The sequence below is a fragment of the Salvelinus namaycush genome, chromosome 7 (assembly GCF_016432855.1).
Source record: "Salvelinus namaycush isolate Seneca chromosome 7, SaNama_1.0, whole genome shotgun sequence".
NCBI classification, from domain to species: domain Eukaryota; kingdom Metazoa; phylum Chordata; class Actinopteri; order Salmoniformes; family Salmonidae; genus Salvelinus; species Salvelinus namaycush.
This window is the reverse complement of record NC_052313.1, coordinates 5,321,214-5,345,043: the sequence shown is the minus strand read 5'-3', so window position 1 is coordinate 5,345,043 and position 23,830 is coordinate 5,321,214. Positions and strand designations below refer to the sequence as shown.

At 42.8% G+C, this 23,830-nt stretch overlaps 1 protein-coding gene across 1 annotated transcript in view; it reads left to right on the top strand.

The window, feature by feature from the left end:
* Positions 1-23,830, top strand: part of LOC120050916 (guanine nucleotide exchange factor VAV3-like) — a 112,902-nt gene that overhangs the window by 63,848 nt on the left and 25,224 nt on the right. The window contains exons 18-21 of the mRNA XM_038997442.1: positions 13,473-13,603; positions 16,184-16,249; positions 17,290-17,324; positions 20,041-20,157. Of these exons, the coding sequence (XP_038853370.1) occupies positions 13,473-13,603; positions 16,184-16,249; positions 17,290-17,324; positions 20,041-20,157 (349 nt within the window). The remainder of the gene's footprint in view (positions 1-13,472; positions 13,604-16,183; positions 16,250-17,289; positions 17,325-20,040; positions 20,158-23,830) is intronic.

Sequence of the window (23,830 nt, the reverse complement as noted above, 5' to 3'; positions counted from 1 at the left end):
CTAGTTCTAGTAAAACAGGTCTAGTAAATAGGTCTAGTAACCAGGACTAGTAAACAGGTCTGGTAACCAGGTCTAGTAAATAGGTCTAGTAACCAGGTCTAGTAACCAGGTCTAATAACCAGGCCCAGTAATTAGGTCTAGTAACCAGGTCTAGTAAATAGGTCTAGTAACCAGGTCTAACTTGCAGGTCTAACTTGCAGGTCTAGTAACCAGGTCTAGTAACCAGGTCTAAATTGCAGGTCTAGTAACCAGGTCTAGTAACCAGGTCTAAATTGCAGATCTAGTAACCAGGTCTAGTAACCAGGTCTAGTTAACAAGTCTAATAACCAGGTATTATTACCAGGTGTAGTAACCAGGTGTAGTAAACTGGTCTAGTAACCAGGTCTAGTAACCAGGTCTTGTAACCAGGTCTAGTAAACAAGTCTAGTAAACAAGTCTAGTAAACAAGTCTAGTAATCAAGTCTAATAACCAGGTATTATAACCAGGTCTAGTAACCAGGTCTAAAACCCAAACAAACATCATAGTGTACAAGGTTATCTCTCATCTGAGAACTGGAGGAACTAGTGTACAATGATACTGTCTGTTTGCAGGATTGATTTGAGAGAGGTTATGGTTATGATCGAACGTCCGGGGCGTGTATGTGTGTGTGCGTGTGCGTGTGCGTGTGCTTGTGCGTGTGTGTGTGTCTTCATTATCTTCTATAATTGGATCATTAATATTTTAGGAGAGTTAGAAGAGCCTGCCTGAAAAAGGCAAGCAGTTTACCTCCGCCCACCCCTCTCCACACACACACACCTTGCTGCATTCTGCACACACACATACGTATACACACACACACTCCATCAGGATCATGTCCAGGGTGTGGAGTTTCAGTGTAACATCAAGTCATAGGAGTCACCTTGGGTATATTGGGGTCTCTGGATTCATTAGGTTGCTCAGTATGAAAGGGCATCAGTTCAGTTCTGCTCTGTGCTAGTACTGGAACATAGCCTGCTGGGATGCAGTCTCTCTGTGTCTCTCTCTCTCTCTCTCTCTCTCTCTCTCTCTCTCTCTCTCTCTCTCTTCTGTCTCTGTCTCTGTCTCTGTCTCTGTCTCTGTCTCTCTCTCTCTCTCTGTCTCTCTCTCTCTCTCTCTCTCTCTTCTCTCTTCTCTCTCCTGTCTCTCTGTCTCTCTCTCTGTCTCTCTCGCTCTCTCTCTGTCTCTGTCTCTGTCTCTGTCTCTCTCTCTGTCTCTCTCTCTCTCTCTGTCTCTCTCTCTGTCTCTCTGTCTCTCTCTCTGTCTCTCTCGCTCTCTCTGTCTCTGTCTCTGTCTCTCTCTCTCTCTCTCTCTGTCTCTGTCTCTGTCTCTGTCTCTGTCTCTGTCTCTGTCTCTGTCTCTGTCTCTCTCTCTGTCTCTCTCTCTCTGTCTCTGTCTCTGTCTGTCTCTGTCTCTGTCTCTGTCTCTGTCTCTGTCTCTGTCTCTCTGTCTCTGTCGCTCTCTCTCCCTCTCTCTCTCTATATCTCTCTCTGTCTCTCTCTCTCTCTCAAATTCAAATTCAAATTCAAGCTGCTTTATTGGCATGAAAAACATTGTGTCAATATTGCCCAAAGCAACAATGTATATATACATTGAAATAAAATATGAACAATGACAAATAATAATATAGAATGGCAGTAAATAATAATACAAAATTAAATATAAAAATAGTAACAATAAAATGGTAACAGTCAATAATCGAATGTAATGTAATAAAAAAATGAAACTATAAACTAACTTATAACTAAATACGGTCATCTTCACCATTACATCGGTACTACAACTACTATCATCATTACCACTACTACCACCACCACCATCATTAAACTGCTATCATTACCATTACCACCCATACCATTACTACTTGGAATGATAAACAACAATAATAGTAATAACAGTAATAACATAATAGTAATAATAAGTAAGTTACTGCCTTACTATGCAGATGTTATATTCAGTGTCTCTCAGGCTATGGCAGGCAAATACATATTTGGCTGCAAGAGGAGCCATTGCCTCCTTCGCCATGAGTATTTTTAGTTTTTCCTCTGGGTTTAATAAGTTAAAATTTGGAATAAATGTAGACATTTCTGTGAATAATGAATCTCTTGGTGAGGAATATTTATCACAGTAAAGGAGAAAGTGCATCTCTGTTTCTACCCCTGTCGTGCAGTGACCACATACACGCTCCTCTTTGGGTAGCCATGTCTTTTTATGTCTGCCGGTTTCTATTGCCAATCGGTGGTCACTCAGCCTGTACTTGGTAAGGATCTGTCTCTGCTTCGTATCTCTGACAGAGTAGAGATATTCAGCATCATATTCTCTGTTTAGGGTCAGATAGCAATTTAGTCGGCTTGGGATTTGTTTCGTTTTTCCAATGTTGTATATGAGTCCTTTGATTGGTTCATGATTTTGTTTATTGGAATTCTTTCTTTTGAAGCAGTGCTGGTGTCAGATTGGTTGGTGAGGTCCAACCAGCTGACTAAGCGGGCTCGTTTCTGGGCTCAGCTCTTGGGTTTGAAGTGCTTTAAATTGCAGACTCGAATTTGGACTTGAATTTAGATGTAGCCAAAATTTTAATGATCTTTTCTGTATTTTCATTATTACTGGAAAGCGGCCCAATTCTGCCCTACATGCATTAGTTGGTGTATTTCTCTGGACTTGTAGGATTTTCCGACAGAATTCTGCATGTAGGCTTCAATTGGATGTTTGTCCACATTTTAAAGTCCAGTTTATTGAGTGGCCCCCAAACCTCACTTCCGTAAAGAGCTATTGGTAGGATTACACTGTCAAATATTTTGGTCCAAATTCTAATGGGATGTTGATTTTGAATAATTTCATTTTTATTGCATACAATGCTCTGCGGGCTTTTTCTTTGAGTGCATTCACTGCCTATTAAAGTTTCCCGATGCAGATATGGTCAGACCAAGGTAGGTGTAATTTTTGGGTGTTCAATGATGGTGTTGTTAGGGTGAATTTATATTTGTGTTTCTGACATCTGTTTTGTTTTTGGAAAATCATGATTTAGTTTTTTGGGAAATTTACTGCCGGGCCCAATTATGGCAATATTGCTCTAGATATTAATGTTCTGTTGAAGTACCTTCTTTGGTTGGTGATAGAAGTACAAGTCATCAGCATTTAGCAGGTATTTTACCTCTGTGTCAAATAGTGTGGTCCTGGGGCTGGAGAATGGTCCAACATGTCTGCTAATTCATTGATATAAGTGTTAAAAGATTTGGACTCAAACTACAGCCTTGTCTCACACCTCGACATTGTGAAAATAATTATATTCTTTGGTTTTGATTTTTATTGCACACTTGTTTTCTGTGTACATACATTTTATAAGTCATACACCTTACCACCAAGCCCACTTTGGAGAATTTTGTAGAATAGCCCTTCGTGCCAAATAGAATCAAATGCTTTTTTAAAGTCATAAAGCAAGCAAGATTTTGCCCCTCTTTTTTTGGTGGACGTGTTTATTAATTAGTGTGTGTAAGGGTATATATGGTCAGTAGTGCGATGGTTAGGGAGAAAGCCAATTTGACATTTAGTTATTACATTTTTTTCTTGAAGAAAGGTTTGAATTCTTGAATTCAAAATGCTACAGAAAACCTTTCCCAAGTTACTGTTTACACAAATTCCCCTGTAATTATTGGGGTCTGATTTGTCTCCACTTTTGTGGATAGGGGAGATGAGCCCCTGGTTCCAGACATCAGGGAAGCAGCCAGAAGTTAAAACCATGTTGAACAATTTAAGCACAGCATTTTGCAACTCAAGTGTGCTGTTTTCAGCATTTCATTTCTGATGTTGTCTAGACCACAAGCCTTCTTTGATTTAATAGATTTGAGCTTTTCATTTAGTTCTTGTTGGGTTATTGGGTAATCTAATGGATTTTGGTTGTTTTTAATGACTGATTCAAGGATGTTCAATTTTTCTTTAATTTCTAATTGGTTCTGTTTTAAGTCTTTTTGTGGGATGTTTTTGTATAGATTATCAAAATAAGTTTTCCAAATTCCTACATCTTGTATGGCTAATTCTTGTGGCTTTGTTGTGCTTAAATTGTTCCACATGTCCCAGAACTGATTTTGGTCAATTGCGTTTTCAATTTCATCAAGTGTCTTGTTGGTATAATTCAGTTTCTTGCGTTTCAGTGTATGTTTATACTGTTTCAGAGTTTCAAAGTATTCATATCGTAGCTCTGGGTTGTTTTGCTGCTTATGTTTTTTGTTTGACATTTGTCGTAGGTGTTTTCTAATTGTTTTACATTCATTATCAAACCATTTGTCAGAAACATTTAGTTTTTTGTTCCTGATGTTGCATTTCTTTGGTTTTCTCAAATTTGCTTTCGATGCTGCTTTTTGGAATATGCAGTTGATGTTTAGAGTAGCCGAATTGACACCATCTTTATTGTTTTGGTATTGTGAGTTATTGAAAAACTGTATAGAGTTCATCATTTCATTTGAGTTCAATGTTTCAATGAATCTCTCTGCACTGTTTGGAGCCCATCTGTACGATTGGTTTATGTTGTAGAGTTTATTGGGCAGTTTTTTTGAATGAATATTGCCGGTTAATTTCTTCAAGAACACGTTGATCTGACTGTGATCTGACAATGGTGTCTGTGGTCTGACAGTGAATGCACTAATGGAGGAGGGGTCAATGTCCGTGATGGCATAATCGACTACACTTGTCCCAAGAGCTGAGCAGTAAGTAAACTGACCTAAAGAGTCCCCTCTGATTCTACCATTAAGCATGTACAGGCCTAAGGCTCGACAGAGATGCACTAACTCCTTCCCATTTTTGTTCAGTATTTGGTCAGGACTGTTTCTATTATTTATAATAGGGCTACTGTACAAGGAGGGGTGACCAAATATGTGGTGGTTACCTCCCGCATCAGTGTAGTCAGGCTCAGAACCTGTTCTTGCATTGAAATCTCCACAAAGAAGCACTTTACCTTCTGCCTGAAATGTAATGATTTCTGTATGGAGATTGTCAAAAAACTGATCATCATAATATGATGAATCTGAAGGAGGAGCATAAGCTGCACATATGTACACATCTTTGTCACAATAGATTGTACCTTTGTTAAGTTTTAGCCAAATGTGACTGGTACCTTTTTTCATTTCATTCAGTGCCAAGTCCTGCTTATGCCAAATGATGATTCCACCTGAGTCTCGGCCCCGTTTAACATTTTTATGTTTGATTGATGGTAGTAAACTTTCTCTATAGCCTGAGGGACACTGAGTATCTATGTCTCCACGACACCATGTTTCCAGTAGGATTATGATGTCCTGTCCCTTGATATTTTTAATAAATTCTGGATTTGTTGTTTTATAACCAAAATGTGAAGAGTAAAGGCCCTGGATATTCCAAGAGCTGATAGTTAATGATCTCATTTATAATAAGTGATATTCACTGGTTTGAGTAAAGTACATTGGAAAAAAATAAATATATATATATATATATATTTATATACATACATATACATATACACACATACATACACATACACACACACATACACACACACACACATACATACATACATACATACATACATGCACGCACGCACGCACGCACGCACGCACGCACGCACGCACGCACGCACGCACGCACGCACGCACGCACGCACGCACGCACGCACGCACGCACACACACACACACACACACACACACACACACACACACACACACACACACACACACACACACACACACACACACACACACACACACACACACACACACACACACACACACACACACACACACATACATACATACATACATACATACATACATACATACATACACCATTATATATAATTATTATTATTATACCGGTGCCAATAAAATTAAGAATAGTTGTAAACAAATTAATAAGAATGGAATAAGACTGCACAAAAAATAAGTACAATGCAATCTGCAACCCTGTGTGTGTGTGCGCGTGCGATCTGATGATCTGAATGATACATGGTGTGGACTGCATCATGTGGTGTACTTCTCTGAAGGACAGTGTTCTGTCCGACCCTGGAGTAGTGGTCAGAGCTGTGTTGTGATGGGCCAGGTCCAGTAGATCTGTGTTGTGATGGGCCAGGTCCAGTAGAGATGTGTTGTGACGGGCCAGGTCCAGTAGAGCTGTGTTGTGATGGGCCAGGTCTAGTAGAGCTGTGTTGTGATGGGCCTGGTCTAGTAGAGCTGTGTTGTGACGGGCCAGGTCCTGTAGAGCTGTGTTGTGATGGGCCAGGTCTAGTAGAGCTGTGTTGTGATGGGCCTGGTCTAGTAGAGCTGTGTTGTGACGGGCCAGGTCCAGTAGAGCTGTGTTGTGATGGGCCAGGTCTAGTAGAGCTGTGTTGTGATGGGTCTGGTCTAGTAGAGCTGTGTTGTGATGGGCCTGGTCTAGTAGAGCTGTGTTGTGATGGGCCTGGTCTAGTAGAGCTGTGTTGTGATGGGCCTGGTCCAGTAGAGCTGTGTTGTGATGGGCCTGGTCCAGCAGAGCCGTGTTGTGATGGGCCTGGTCTAGTAGAGCTGTGTTGTGAAGGCCCTGGTCTAGTAGAGCTGTGTTGTGATGGGCCAGGTCTAGTAGAGCTGTGTTGTGATGGGTCTGGTCTAGTAGAGCTGTGTTGTGATGGGCCAGGTCTAGTAGAGCTGTGTTGTGATGGGCCAGGTCTAGTAGAGCTGTGTTGTGATGGGCCTGGTCTAGTAGAGCTGTGTTGTGATGGGCCAGGTCTAGTAGAGCTGTGTTGTGAAGGCCCTGGTCCAGCAGAGCTGTGTTGTGAAGGCCCTGGTCTAGTAGAGCTGTGTTGTGATGGGCCAGGTCTAGTAGAGCTGTGTTGTGAAGGCCCTGGTCCAGCAGAGCTGTGTTGTGAAGGCCCTGGTCTCGTAAATCTGTGTTGTGTTGGGCCTGGTCTAGTAGAGCTGTGCTGTAATAAGCCGTGTCTGGCTCTTTTCTCCTGGGGATGGTGGAGGTACTGTTGTTTCAGAAGGTGGGGCGGGAGACCTCTGTTGCTGGGGTGATGGGTGTGTGGGTCCCTGCCAAGTGTTGCATCTTTTAGGTCCTTGGCAAAGGTTCTGATACTGTCCTGATCAAGATGTACATTATCGTATAAGTGTTGACATGTCAGAGTGGGGTGGTGAGCCGTTCTGACGTTGAGTAGTGAGGCACAGTCCACAGTGATCTGTTGATTTATTTTGTCGATCAACTTTCCTGGGAAGTCTTTTCTTGGTAGGAGGGTGGACACAACTATATTGGTTGTTGGGAACACAGCCTGTGCCCGTTCTGCCACTCTTCTCACTGCCCCAGATACATCTTCACCTTTGGCATGAAGGTCGTTTGTGCCAGTGTGGATGATGATGTTGTCGAGGGTGTCAATCCTGGTCTGACTGAGTAGCTGCATTGCACTGTCAGTTGTAGGACACCAGAACTTATACACCTGGTGTCTAGGGAATAATCTTTCCTGGACTAAGAACTTCCCATTTGAATCAATAAGGATTGCAGTTGTGGGTGACTGTCTGGCTGGAGCAGACTGGGAGGCTGGTATTCTGACCTGGGCTGGAGCAGACTGGGAGGCTGGTATTCTGACCTGGGCTGGAGCAGACTGGGAGGCTGGTATTCTGACCTGGGCTGGAGCAGACTGGGAGACTGGTATTCTGACCTGGGCTGGAGCAGACTGGGAGGCTGGTATTCTGACCTGGGCTGGAGCACACTGTGTTGGAGCAGACTGAGATGCTGGTAGGTTGACCTGGGCTGGAGCACACTGTGCTGGAGCAGACTGGGAGACTGGTATTCTGACCTGTGCTGGAGCAGACTGGGAGACTGGTATTCTGACCTGTGCTGGAGCAGACTGGGAGACTGGTATTCTGACCTGGGCTGGAGCAGACTGGGTGGCTGGTGCAGTGTCATCAGGCTGTGTGGTGGAGGCCAGGCTGGTCTCGGGTTCTGCTTGTGTTATGCCAAGCTGGTGGACATGTTCTCTAGATGCAGAGGACATAATGACTCGCTGCTGGTTGAGGAGGTCAATGTATCTCTCTCTTTGTTCTAGCTCCTTTCTTGTTGTGCTCAGATGGTCTCTGAGGTCATCATTTATCTGACTCAGTTTGTCCATTCTGCTTTCTAGTTTAGCAATAGATGCTCTGCTCTCCTCCTTGAACTGTTTCATCTCTTCTTTAAGTTTCTGGACAGTGTCCTCCTCTTGAAGCTTGATCTCTCTGAGTTCTATGACCTCTGCTTCGACTAGAGAGAGGGTGTTGTGGAAACGTTGCATAGCAGGTGTTCTTGGTGTTGTAGGCATGTCCTTGGCTATGTCTGCTGCAGGTGAGGTAGGTAGAGGGACACTGAGGGCTTCTTGCTGGGTCACAGAGACCGTTGGGGCCTGTTTTTCACCGTCACCTCCCTCCTTGACTTTTTCCTCAGTTTCTGAGATGATTTCAGCTTCTGCTTTTAGGGTTGTAAACCTATTCTCAAAAGCCTGGAGGCTTGAATCATTGCCTTGTATCAATACAGTTCCATTATTATAGACATTTACTGTTTGATATGTGTTGCTATGGTCAGCTTCTTCAAAAATGCTGATCTGACATCCTTGGCTGATGCCTCTCTTTTTTGAGAAAGGGAAATGGTTGCAAATAACCCTTTTCCATATGTGCCCTCGTTTGGTATTAAAAATTAAATTTGCTCTTGTTTTGTAACTGGTAAGATCTGCAAACAGGCATTCATGGTTCTGTCCCATCAACAAACCTTTGAAACTTTTCTTAGCTTTCTCTGTTTTGATGTCTGGTGGGTAAACAATTTCCATAGCAACGCTGGTGATGTTGGCTGATGTTGCAATAGAAGTGTTGTTTCTTGTTTTATTGTCTTTAGAGGACTGCTTCACCTTGATGTCCCCTTTCCCTTTTCTTCTGTCCTTATTTTGTCCCACTTTGTCCCTTCTCTTCTGCCAACTTAACACTCCTTGTTAGCTAGCTAGCTTCTTCTAGGAGAGTCCTTAGCAACTGCCTAGCAACAGGTAAACAACTTAGCTAGCTAAGAAAACGGTATAATTTTATGAAAAATTGTTACTTTTTCAAAAGCTTTTCTTCTTTGTTTGCTGCTTGTTTGGTCTCCTATTCAGTCTCTCTCTCTCTCTCTCTCTCTCTCTCTCTCTCTCTCTCTCTCTCTCTCTCTCTCTCTCTGTCTCTGTCTCTCTCTCTCTGTCTCTCTCTGTCTCTCTCTCTGTCTCCCCCCCCCCCCCTCTCTCTCTCTCTCTCTCTGTCTCTCTCTCTCTCTCTGTCTCTCTCTGTCTCTCTGTCTCTCTCTCTCTCTGTCTCTCTGTCTCTTTGTCTCTCTCTCTCTCTCTTTCCCCTTTCTCACTCTTTCTCTCCCATCTCTCTCTCCCCTTTCTTTCTCTCTCTCACTCTCTCTCAATTTCTATTCAATTTCAATTTAAGGGCTTTATTGGGAAATGTATGTTAACGTTGCCAAACCAATAAGAATTAACAGTAAACACTACACTCACAAAGGTTCCAGAATAATAAAGACATTACAAATGTCCTATTATGTGTATATACAGTGTTGTAATGATGTATAAATGGTTAAAATGCAAAAGGGAAGATAAATAAACATAAATATGGGTTGTTTTACAATGGTGTTTGTTCTTCACTGGTTGCCCTTTTCTTGTGGCAATAGGTCACAATTCTTGCTGCTGTGATGGCACACTGTGGTATTTCACCCAATAGATATGGGAGTTTATCAAAATCTAAGGGAAATATGTGTCTCTAATATGGTCATACATTTGGCAGGAGGTTAGGAAGTGCAGCTCAGTTTCCACCTCATTTTGTGGGCAGTGAGCACATAGCCTGTCTTCTCTTGAGAGCCAGGTCTGCCTATGGCGGCCTTTCTCAATAGCAAGGCTATGCTCACTGATTCTGTACATAGTCAAAGCTTTCCTTAAGTTTGGGTCAGTCACAGTGGTCAGGTATTCTGCCACTGTGTGCTCTCTGTTTAGGGCCAAATAGCATTCTAGATTGCTCTGTTTTTTAGTTAATTCTTTGCAGTGTCAAGTAATAATATTTTTGTTTTCTCATGATTTGTTTGGGTCTTATTGTGTTGCTGACCTGGGATTCTGTGGGGTTTGTTTGTGAACAGAGCCCCAGGACCAGCTTGCTTAGGGGACTCTTCTCCATGCTCATCTCTCTGTAGGTGATGGCTTTGTTATGGAAGGTTTGGGAATCGCTTCCTTTTAGGTGATTGTAGAATTTAACGGCTCTTTTCTTGTTTTTGATAATTAGTGGGTATTGGCGTAATTCTGCTCTGCATGCATTATTTGGTGTTTTACATTGTATACTGAGGATATTTTTTCAGAATTCTGTCTCAGTGTGGTGTTTGTCCCATTATGTGAATTCTTGGTTGGTGAGCGGAACCCAGAACTCACAACCATACAGGGCAATGGGTTCTATAATTGATTCAAGGATTTTTTATCAGATCCTAATTGGTATGTCAAATGTTATCTCTCTTTCTCTCTCCTCTCCCCCCCCTCCCTCTCTCTCTCTCTCTGTCCTCTCTCTCTGTCTTCTTCTTTCTTCCTTCTCTCTCTCTCTCTCTCTCTCTCTCTCTCTCTCTCTCTCTCTCTCTCTCTCTCCCCTCTCTCCCCCCTCTCTCTCTCTGTCTCTCTCTCTGTCTCTCTGTCCTCTCTCTCTGTCCTCTCTCTCTCTCTCTCTGTCCTCTCTCTCTCTGTCTCTCTGTCCTCTCTCTCTCTGTCTCTCTGTCCTCTCTATCTGTCCTCTCTCTCTCTGTCTCTCTGTCCTCTCTCTCTCTGTCTCTGTCCTCTCTCTCTGTCCTCTCTCTCTCTGTCTCTCTGTCCTCTCTCTCTGTCCTCTCTCTCTCTGTCTCTCTGTCCTCTCTCTCCTCTCTCTCTGTCCTCTCTCTCTCTGTCTCTCTGTAAGGACTGTGGTGGACTTTTTCTCTTGAGCAGAGAGAGAAATACCTTGTGGTGCTTATTGTCAGAGATCCTTTGTCTGCGTGTGAGTGTGTGTGTGTGTGTGTGTGCTCAGAAAGGAGCATGAGAGCCCCATCCTCAGTCATGGTAGCTTCTATAGTATCAAAGCGCCATGTATCTCAGCTACAGTCCATCTGCAAGCAGGGCTAGGGTTAGACTGGTCCATCTCCAAGCAGGGCTAGGGTTAGACTAGTCCATCTCCAAGCAGGGCTAGGGTTAGACTGGTCCATCTCCAAGCAGGGTTAGACTGGTCCATCTCCAAGCAGGGTTAGACTAGTCCATCTCCAAGTAGGGTTAGACTAGTCCAACTCCAAGCAGGGTTAGACTGGTCCATCTGCAAGCAGGGCTAGACTGGTCCATCTCCAAGCAGGGTTAGACTAGTCCATCTCCAAGCAGGGTTAGGGTTAGACTAATCCATCTCCAAGCAGGGTTAGACTAATCCATCTCCAAGCAGGGTTAGACTAATCCATCTCCAAGCAGGGTTAGACTAATCCATCTCCAAGCAGGGTTAGACTAATCCATCTCCAAGCAGGGCTAGACTGGTCCATCTCCAAGCAGGGTTAGACTAGTCCATCTCTAAGCAGGGTTAGGGTTAGACTAATCCATCTCCAAGCAGGGTTAGACTAATCCATCTCCAAGCAGGGTTAGACTGGTCCATCTCCAAGCAGGGTTAGACTAATCCATCTCCAAGCAGGGTTAGACTAATCCATCTCCAAGCAGGGTTAGACTAGTCCAACTCCAAGCAGGGTTAGACTGGTCCATCTGCAAGCAGGGCTAGACTGGTCCATCTCCAAGCAGGGTTAGACTAGTCCATCTCCAAGCAGGGTTAGACTAGTCCATCTCCAAGCAGGGCTAGACTGGTCCATCTCCAAGCAGGGTTAGACTAGTCCATCTCCAAGCAGGGTTAGGGTTAGACTAATCCATCTCCAAGCAGGGTTAGACTAATCCATCTCCAAGCAGGGTTAGACTAATCCATCTCCAAGCAGGGTTAGGGTTAGACTAGTCCATCTCCAAGCAGGGTTAGACTGGTCCATCTCCAAGCAGGGTTAGACTGGTCCATCTCCAAGCAGGGTTAGACTAGTCCAACTCCAAGCAGGGTTAGACTGGTCCATCTGCAAGCAGGGCTAGACTGGTCCATCTCCAAGCAGGGTTAGACTGGTCCATCTCCAAGCAGGGCTAGACTAATCCATCTCCAAGCAGGGTTAGACTAATCCATCTCCAAGCAGGGTTAGACTAATCCATCTCCAAGCAGGGTTAGACTAATCCATCTCCAAGCAGGGTTAGGGTTAGACTAGTCCATCTCCAAGCAGGGTTAGACTGGTCCATCTCCAAGCAGGGCTAGGGTTAGACTACTCCATCTCCAAGCAGGGTTAGACTGGTCCATCTCCAAGCAGGGCTAGGGTTAGACTAGTCCATATCCAAGCAGGGCTAGGGTTAGACTGGTCCATCTCCAAGCAGGGTTAGACTGGTCCATCTCCAAGCAGGGTTAGACTGGTCCATCTTCAAGCAGGGTTAGACTGGTCCATCTCCAAGCAGGGTTAGACTAATCCATCTCCAAGCAGGGTTAGACTAGTCCATCTCTAAGCAGGGTTAGACTGCTCCATCTCCAAGCAGGGTTAGGGTTAGACTAATCCATCTCCAAGCAGGGTTAGACTAGTCCATCTCCAAGCAGGGTTAGACTAATCCATCTCCAAGCAGGGTTAGACTAATCCATCTGCAAGCAGGGCTAGACTGGTCCATCTCCAAGCAGGGTTAGACTAGTCCATCTCCAAGCAGGGTTAGGGTTAGACTAATCCATCTCCAAGCAGGGTTAGACTAGTCCATCTCCAAGCAGGGTTAGACTAATCCATCTCCAAGCAGGGTTAGACTAATCCATCTCCAAGCAGGGTTAGACTAGTCCATCTCCAAGCAGGGTTAGACTGGTCCATCTCCAAGCAGGGTTAGGGTTAGACTAATCCATCTCCAAGCAGGGTTAGACTAGTCCATCTCCAAGCAGGGTTAGACTAATCCATCTCCAAGCAGGGTTAGACTAATCCATCTGCAAGCAGGGCTAGACTGGTCCATCTCCAAGCAGGGTTAGACTAGTCCATCTCCAAGCAGGGTTAGGGTTAGACTAATCCATCTCCAAGCAGGGTTAGACTAATCCATCTCCAAGCAGGGTTAGACTAATCCATCTCCAAGCAGGGTTAGACTAATCCATCTCCAAGCAGGGTTAGACTAATCCATCTCCAAGCAGGGTTAGACTAGTCCAACTCCAAGCAGGGTTAGACTGGTCCATCTGCAAGCAGGGTTAGACTAATCCATCTCCAAGCAGGGTTAGACTAGTCCATCTCCAAGCAGGGTTAGACTAATCCATCTCCAAGCAGGGTTAGACTAGTCAATCTCCAAGCAGGGTTAGTGTGTGTGTGTGTGCAAATAGTCCGGGTAGCCATTTGATTAGCGAATATGAACACACACACACTGACGTTTTCCGCTTGTGTTTTCTCCCTCAGGTCTACCTAAGATGTTGGTGACCAGGAACTATTTCGGCGTGCCCAGTCCCATGTGTGGTCCGCCCCTCAACATTCAGCAAGGTGACATCATCGAGCTGGTCTGTGCTGATCTACACAGCACTTGGTGGCAGGTGACACATCGTCCTGTTTGTTTCTCTCTGTGTGTTTGTGTGTGTGCGTGTGCGCGTGTGTGTGTGTGTGTGCGTGTGCATGTGTGTCTTGTGTGTGTGTGTGTGTTTACCTTTAGCCCACTTCATCTCTGTACCCCCCCCCCTCGGTGGCAGCTTTATCTTTAGCCCACTTCATCTCTGTACCCCCCCCCCCCCCTCGGTGACAGCTTTATCTTTAGCCCACTTCATCTGTGTCCCCCCCCCCCTCGGTGACAGCTTTACCTTTAGCCCAGTTCATCTGTGTCCCCCCCCCCCCTCGGTGACAGCTTTACCTTTAGCCCACTTCATCTGTGCCCCCCCCTCGGTGACAGCTTTACCTTTAGCCCACTTCATCTGTGCCCCCCCCTCGGTGACAGCTTTATCTTTAGCCCACTTCATCTGTGTCCCCCCCTCGGTGACAGCTTTATCTTTAGCCCACTTCATCTGTGTCCCCCCCCCCCCCCTCGGTGACAGCTTTATCTTTAGCCCACTTCATCTGTGTCCCCCCCTCGGTGACAGCTTTACCTTTAGCCCACTTCATCTGTGTGTCCCCCCCCCCCTCGGTGACAGCTTTACCTTTAGCCCACTTCATCTGTGTCCCCCCCTCGGTGACAGCGGATAGACTTACAGAACAACCAGCAGACCATAATTCCTGTTCTGGTGCCAGACTAATATAATTGATCACTGTACATTTCATTTGGCTCTGTTGACTCTAACAGGGTTAAAGCCTGATGATTATCACAACATTCATCTGAGCCTCATAATCAATAGGAGAGTTTTCCAAAAGCACTTATCAAATGTTATACAACTAACTGTATTAGGTGCACTTAGATGTGTTATCTCTCTCTGTGTGACTCAGATGTGTTATCTCTCTCTGTGTGAGTCAGATGTGTTATCTCACTCTGTGTGACTCAGATGTGTTATCTCACTGTGTGTGAGTCAGATGTGCTGTCTCTCTCTGTGTGACTCAGATGTGTTATCTCTCTCTGTGTGACTCAGATGTGTTATCTCTCTCTGTGTGAGTCAGATGTGTTATCTCTCTCTGTGTGACTCAGATGTGTTATCTCTCTGTGTGTGAGTCAGATGTGCTGTCTCTCTCTGTGTGACTCAGATGTGTTATCTCTCTCTGTGTGACTCAGATGTGTTATCTCTCTCTGTGTGACTCAGATGGGCTACCTCTGTGTGAGTCAGATGTGCTGTCTCTCTCTGTGTGACTCAGATGTGTTATCTCTCTGTGTGACTCAGATGTGTTATCTCTCTCTGTGTGAATCAGATGTGCTACCTCTCTCTGTGTGACTCAAATGTGCTATCTCCCGCTGTGTGACTCATGTGCTATCTCTCTCTGTGTGACTCAGATGTGTTATCTCCCGCTGTGTGACTCAAATGTGCTATCTCCCGCCGTGTGACTCAGATGTGCTATCTCCCGCTGTGTGATTAAGATGTGCTATCTCCCTATGTGTGGCTCGGATGTGTTATCTCTCTCTGTGTGACTCCGATGTGCTATCTCTCCTTGCCTGAGTCAGATGTGCTATCTCTCTGTGTGACTCAATGTGCTATTTCTCGTTGTCTGGGTCAGATGTGCTATCTCTCTCTGTGTGAATCAGATGTGCTTTCTCCCGCTGTTTGACTCAGATGTGCTATCTCTCTCTGTGTGACTCAGATGTGCTTGACTCAGATGTGCTATCTCTCTCTCTGTGACTCAGATGTGCTACCTCTCTCTGTGTGACTCAGATGTGCTACCTCTCTCTACATGACTCAGATGTGCTATCTCTCTGTGTGAAGTAGCCTGAAGGAGCATATGAAGACAACATAAGAACATGCAGGGAATCATACATAAAGTAGGCCTGATGTAGAGTAGCATACCTGGGTCTCCATGAACTCTAGACTTATTTAGAGTCATTACCATCAGGAGACTAGAACTCTTCAGTCTAGACTTCTTTAGAGTCATTACCATCAGGAGTCTAGAACTCTTCAGTCTAGACGTATTTAGAGTCATTACCATCAGGGGACTAGAACTCTTCAGTCTAGACTTCTTTAGAGTCATTACCATCAGGGGACTAGAACTCTTCAGTCTAGACTTCTTTAGAGTCATTACCATCAGGAGACTAGAACTCTTCAGTCTAGACTTATTTAGAGTCATTACCATCAGGAGACTAGAACTCTTCAGTCTAGACTTCTTTAGAGTCATTACCATCAGGAGACTAGAACTCTTCAGTCTAGACTTATTTAGAGTCATTACCATCAGGAGACTAGAACTCTTCAGTCTAGACTTTTTTTTAGAGTCATTACCATCAGGAGACTAGAATTCTTCAGTCTAGATTTCAACTCTCTCAACCAGTGATTATATCAACAATCAACAAAAGCGAGGTCTGTAAACCTGCTCTGCTCTGTGCTGCTGAGCTAATTGTTACTGAAGTACAGAGACAAAGTTACCCAGACGAATGTAATTGTAATTCTCTCTCTCTCTCTCTCTCTCTCTCTCTCTCTCTCTCTCTCTCTCTCTCTCTCTCTCTCTCTCTCTCTCTCTCTCTCTCTCTCTCTCTCTCTGCGCTGTGGTTTCAGGGCAAAATCGTGAAAACAAGAGAAGTTGGCTTCTTTCCAAGCAATGCCGTGAAGCCGTGCCCATGTGTAAGCCAAGCACTAAGCATCCATTCTCCGTGCTTTAGAAGTGTTGTTCAAGTAGTAAACAGAGACTTGGGTGGCTAAGCAGGCAGATGCACATATTTTTCCAGGGGGTGAAACAGACACTGGGATGATTGTTAGAAACTTTGCCTCCGGGAGAAAATTAGGGGATTTTACATGATTATGTATAAAGGAGATAATTCATGGTGCTTTAGCTGCAGTTTTTAAATTCAACAATTGAATTAGGAAGACAGTTTATATACTTCACTCTGTCATTTCACATTTCATACCACTGAAGAAGGCTTATCCCAGGCTATTTATCGCTACATGCGTGGGAAACGTTTGCTAGTAAAACTATATTATGTCCATTTTGACTTAATTGTAACACTGAACGTCTTGTTCCTTCAGAATCCACATTGCCATCATGTCTCTGTTTTCAGTCAGACAATATGTCATTGACATGCGTAGATGAACTTTTGTAATGACACAGAGTAGATGACCTACAGTGCTATCTGGATGCTTACACCATGGTAAAGATAACAAGTACATTATGCTACTTCATTAGGTTCATAAGAAGTACCAAAACCACCTGTTGACGAACAAAACCCAAATATTATGTTAAACATATTCATGGTAGCCGGGACTTACACCACAAAGGAGAGGGGAAAACAAATACTATTGACTTAGTTGGCCGTAGGGGAAAGTGAATGCTTTACTGACTGATGTATGAAACAGTGAGATTCAGGTTGGGTGGGATTGTGGGAATGAAAGAACAATGGCTCACGTGTTGCTCTCTCTCTCTCTCTCTCTCTCTCTCTCTCTCTCTCTCTCTCTCTCTCGCTCTCTCTCTCTCTCTCTGTCTCTCTCTGTCTCTCTCTCTCTCTCTCTGTCTCTCTCTCTCTCTCTCTCTCTCTCTCTCTCTCTCTCTCTCTCTCTCTCTCTCTCGCTCTCTCTCGCCCTCTCTCTCTCTCTCTCTCTCGCTCTCTCTCTCACTGTCTCACTTTTCTCTCCTCTCTTTTCTCTCTCTCTCTTCTATTTACCCCCAGGTCCCTAAACCTGTCGATTACTCCACACAACCCTGGTATGTTCACTTGCGAATGGATCTCACCAAACTTTCATGCAAAAAATGCCTTTCCCTTTATTTGTAACAGTATGTTGGATCATTAGTGGTTGTGTATCAACCTTTCAGGTTAAATTGGTGGGTGTTATTTCATCTAGGCTGTAGTTTAGTATATGACTCCTGATTCATCTAGGCTGTAGTTTAGTATATGACTCCTGATTCATCTAGGCTGTAGTTTAGTATACGACTCCTGATTCATCTAGGCTGTAGTTTAGTATACGACTCCTGATTCATCTAGGCTGTAGTTTAGTATATGACTCCTGATTCATCTAGGCTGTAGTTTAGTATACGACTCCTGATTCATCTAGGCTGTAGTTTAGTATACGACTCCTGATTCATCTAGGCTGTAGTTTAGTATACGACTGCTGATTCATCTAGGCTGTAGTTTAGTATACGACTCCTGATTCATCTAGGCTGTAGTTTAGTATACGACTCCTGATTCATCTAGGCTGTAGTTTAGTATACGACTCCTGATTCATCTAGGCTGTAGTTTAGTATAGGACTCCTGATTCATCTAGGCTGTAGTTTAGTATACGACTGCTGATTCATCTAGGCTGTAGTTTAGTATACGACTTCTGATTCATCTAGGCTGTAGTTTAGTATACGACTCCTGATTCATCTAGGCTGTAGTTTAGTATACGACTCCTGATTCATCTAGGCTGTAGTTTAGTATACGACTCCTGATTCTGCTCTGTAGGTTATACACTGTCTTCAGAAAGCATTCATACCCCTTGACTTATTCCACATTTTGTTGTGTTACAGCCTGAATTCAAAATGGATTCAATATATTTTTTCTCTCGCCCATCTACACACAATATCCCATAATGACAAAGTGAAAACATACTTTTTGAAATATTTTCTAATTAATTTTTTAAAATGAAATACAGAAATATCGAATTTACATAAGTATTCACACCCCTGAGTCAATATGTTAGTCACCTTTGGCAGCGATTACAGCTGTGCATCTTTCTGTGTAAGTCTCTTTAAAGCTTTTGCACACCTGGATTATTATTTGTAACTTTTTACTGCGGTGGGCTAAATCAGGGTCACACAGTGTGTTTCTTGTTAGTCTTAAATACATCTATGTTCGAAAAGAAAACCTCACACACATGGTTATGGGCTTAAATAAAGAAGACACCTGTAAAGATATAGAGTTGAATGTATTTCATTTAGAGTTTACACCCCAATATTACACTTTATATTACATCACAGAAGTCTGAAATATAACACAACTGTTTGACATAGAAACACTGGATTTTCTGCAGTTTTTTTAAATGAAAAATATCTGTAACATTCCATCCATGAGGCCACTAGAGGGTGATTTGGTAATTTGACGCAGGAAAGGGCTATAATTCTTCAAGCTTTGTCTTGTTGGTTGTTGATCATTGCCAGACAGACATTTTCAAGTCTTGCCATACATTTTCAATGACGATTTAAGTCAAAACTGTAACTAGGCCATTCAGGAGAACATTCATCGTCGTCTTGGTAAGTAACTCCAGTGTATATTTGTCCTGCTGAAAGGTGAATTCATCTCACAGTGTCTGTTGGAAAGCAGACTGAACCAGGTTTTCCTAAAGGATTTTGCCTGTGCTCAGCTCTAATTTGTTTATTTTTATCCTAAAAAGCGTCCTGGTCCTTGCCGATGACAAGCAGACCCATAACATGATGCAGGCACCCCCATGCATGAAAATGTGTTGGATTTGCCCCAAACATAAGACTTTGTATTCAGGAATTATTTAGCAGTATTACTTTACTGCCTTGTTGCAAACAGGATACATGTTGTGGAATATTTGTATTATGTACAGGCTCTTTTCACTCTATCATTTAGGTTAGCATTGTGGAGTAACTACAATGTTGTTGATCCATCCTCATGTATCTCCTATCACAGCCATTAAACTCTGTAACTGTTTTAAAGTTACCATTGGCCTCATGGTGAAATCCCTGAGAAGTTTCCCTTCTCTCCGGCAACTTAGTTAGGAACGACGCCTGTATCTTTGTACTGACTGGGTGTATTGATACACCATCCAAAGTGTAATTAATAACTTCACCATGCTCAAAGGGATATTCAGTGTCTGCTTTTTTTTTTTACCCACCTACCAATAGTTGCCCTTCTTTGCGAGGCATTGGAAAACCTCCTTGGTCTTTGTGGTTGAATCGGTGTTAGAGATTCACTGCTCTACTGAGGGACTTTACAGGTAATTGTATGTGTGGGGTACAGAGATGAGGTAGTCATTCAAAAATCATGTTAAAGAGTGAGTCCATGCAACTTATTGTGTGACTTGTTAAGCACATGTTTTATTCCTGAACTAATTTAGGCTTGTCATAACAAAGGGGTTGAATACATTTCAGCTTTTCATTTTTCATTCATTTGTAAACATTTCTAAAAACATAATTCCACTTTGACATTATGGGGCATTGTGTGTATGCCAGTGACACAAAATATCAATTTAATCAATTTTATATTCAGGCTATAACACAACAAAATGTGGAAAAAGTCAAAGGGTGTGAAAACCTTCTGAAGCCACTGTAACAGTATGTATGTCTGTATGTTTCAGTTTTATTTATAACCTTCCTATGTTCTGTCTGTGTATACAGCATCTCTAAACTATCATATCCTGCCTGTGGCTCCTGTATACAGTATCTCCAACCTATCATATCATGCCTGTGGGTACTGTAGGTTTGCTGGGCCCATGGAGAGACTGCAGGCTGAGGCAGAGCTGATTAGCAGAGGCAACAGCACTTACCTGGTCCGCCACCGGAGCCGCGAGCTCACAGAGTACGCCATCAGCATCAAGTAAGTTAGTAGCATGGCAGTACTGCACAGTACACTACATTATGGTATAGTACTGCATATTACACTACATTACGGTATAGTACTGCACATTACACTACATTACGGTATAGTACTGCACATTACACTACATTACGGTATAGTACTGCACATTACACTACATTACGGTATAGTGCAGCACATTACAGTACATTACGGTATAGTGCAGCACATTACAGTACATTACGGTATAGTGCAGCACATTACACTACATTACGGTATAGTGCAGCACAGTACAGTACATTACGGTATAGTGCTGCACATTACAGTACATTACGGTATAGTACTGCACATTACACTACATTACGGTATAGTACTGCACATTACACTACATTACGGTATAGTACTGCACATTACACTACATTACGGTATAGTACTGCACATTACACTACATTATGGTATAGTACTGCATATTACACTACATTACGGTATAGTACTGCACATTACACTACATTACGGTATAGTACTGCACATTACACTACATTACGGTATAGTACTGCACATTACACTACATTACGGTATAGTGCAGCACATTACAGTACATTACGGTATAGTGCAGCACATTACAGTACATTACGGTATAGTGCAGCACATTACACTACATTACGGTATAGTACTGCACATTACACTACATTACGGTATAGTGCAGCACATTACAGTACATTACGGTATAGTGCAGCACATTACACTACATTACGGTATAGTACTGCACATTACAGTACATTACGGTATAGTGCTGCACAGTACAGTACATTACGGTATAGTGCTGCACATTACAGTACATTACGGTATAGTACTGCACATTACACTACATTACGATATAGTACTGCACATTACACTACATTACGGTATAGTACTGCACATTACACTACATTACGGTATAGTACTGCACATTACACTACATTATGGTATAGTACTGCATATTACACTACATTACGGTATAGTACTGCACATTACACTACATTACGGTATAGTACTGCACATTACACTACATTACGGTATAGTGCAGCACATTACAGTACATTACGGTATAGTGCAGCACATTACACTACATTACGGTATAGTACTGCACATTACAGTACATTACGGTATAGTGCTGCACATTACAGTGCATTACGGTATAGTACTGCACATTACACTATATTACGGTATAGTACTGCACATTACAATACATTATGGTATAGTACTGCACATTACACTACATTACGGTATAGTACTGCACATTACACTACATTACGGTATAGTGCAGCACATTACAGTACATTACGGTATAGTGCAGCACATTACACTACATTACGGTATAGTGCAGCACAGTACAGTACATTACGGTATAGTACTGCACATTACACTACATTACGGTATAGTACTGCACATTACACTACATTACGGTATAGTGCAGCACAGTACACTACATTACGGTATAGTGCAGCACAGTACAGTACAGTACGGTATAGCACATTACAATACATTACGGTATAGCACATTACACTACATTACGGTATAGTACTGCATATTACACTACATTACGGTATAGTGCAGCACATTACAGTACATTACGGTATAGTACTGCACATTACACTACATTACGGTATAGTACTGCACATTACACTACATTACGGTATAGTACTGCACATTACACTACATTACGGTATAGTGCAGCACAGTACAGTACATTACGGTATAGTGCAGCACAGTACAGTACATTACGGTATAGTGCAGAACAGTACAGTACATTATGGTATAGTGCAGCACATTACAGTACATTACGGTATAGTGCAGCACATTACAGTACATTACGGTATAGTGCAGCACATTACAGTACATTACGGTATAGTGCAGCACAGTACAGCACAGTATTGTATAGTGCAGCACAGCACATTACGGTATAGCACAGTACAGTACAGCACATTACAGCACAGTATAGCAGAGTACAGCACATTTCAGTACAGCTCATTACAGTACAGTACAGCATATTACAGTATAGCACATTACAGTACTGTCGTGTCTTTGGCTATGCCGGGTTAAGTGATGTGACATGCTATTCTATAAAATCATTTCTCTGTAATTAATATTACCTGATTGAACTAATCATATAAAATGTAATTAACTAGAAAGTCGGGGCACCACAAAATAATGTTTATAGAGCTGTTATCTTCCGAATAAACTCTTAAAGACCTGGTAATCTTTTACATCAATAGCAGTCAATATTTAATCGTCACCTTATTTAGTCTCATCTGAAAGTTGTACATTCTTGGTTATCTTCACGAACCCTGGCTAACAAGTTGAATCAGCAATACAACATTTTGTTTAATTATTTATTTACTAAATACCTAAACAATCACACAGAAGTACACATACACAGGATGTGTCATACATTGATTACTAATTATGTCATACATGAAAAACGTCCCTGGTGGACAGAGCCGATATGACGGCTGGTTACACAACGGAAAGGGGATTGGGTTTGAATGAAAGAGCGGGAAGACTGAGGAACAAAAGGTTCTGTGTCTCTATCGGACCTTAGGAAGCTATGTTATCGTAAATACAGAATCTTATGCATTCTAAATAACCGCCCATTTGGAAAAGGAAAATGCAGTAAATATTTACTCTGAGCTGTGCTTCGAACGGTTGGTCGTAGATGGAAGGCCGGGTTGTCCTTTGAAGAATTTCTGGTGGTAGAACGGAAACTCGGTAGTACCGTCGTCGTGTGGTAGAACAGATACTTTGTCCGTCCTTTCCTAGCCCACGTTTACAGCTGCTGTTGCTAACGCCATGGCTAGGAGGTATCACTTCTTTAGTGATTAAGAGTTCAAAGTTCATACCAAGTTGCCATGCTATATGCTCATGCTATATTCAGGCTGGTATAGTTGAAATTCATCCTTCCGGCGTGTAGGTCGTCACCTTCACATTGAGATTCGATGCTAATTTCGTTAGGTTCTTGTCCTTCAACCAGAGCTCTCTAAAGTAGAGAGAGAGAGAAGGGAAAGGTATTTATGGGGGTCATAAACCTCCCCCAACAGGCCAACATCATGACAGTACATCACGGTATAGCACAGTACAGCACATTGCAGTACAGTGCAGCACAGTACAGTATAGCACATTACAGCTCATTACAGTACAGTACAGAACAGTACAGTACAGCAAATTGCATTAAAGTACAGCATATTACAGTACAGCACATTACAGTACAGTACAGCACATTACAGTACAGCACATTACAGTAAAGCACAGTACAGTACAGTACAGTACAGTACAGCACATTACAGTACAGCACATTACAGTACAGCACATTACAGCACATTACAGTACAGCACATTACAGTACAGTACAGCACATTACAGTACAGCACATTACAGTACAGTACAGCACATTACAGTAAAGCACATTACAGTACAGTACAGCACATTACAGTAAAGCACATTACAGTACAGTACAGCACATTACAGTAAAGCACATTACAGTACAGTACAGCACATTACAGTAAAGCACATTACAGTACAGTACAGCACATTACAGTAAAGCACATCACAGTGCAGTACAGCACATTACAGATCAGTACATTACAGTACAGTGCAGTACATTACAGTAAGGCACATTACAGCACATTACAGTGCAGTACAGCACATTACAGTACAGC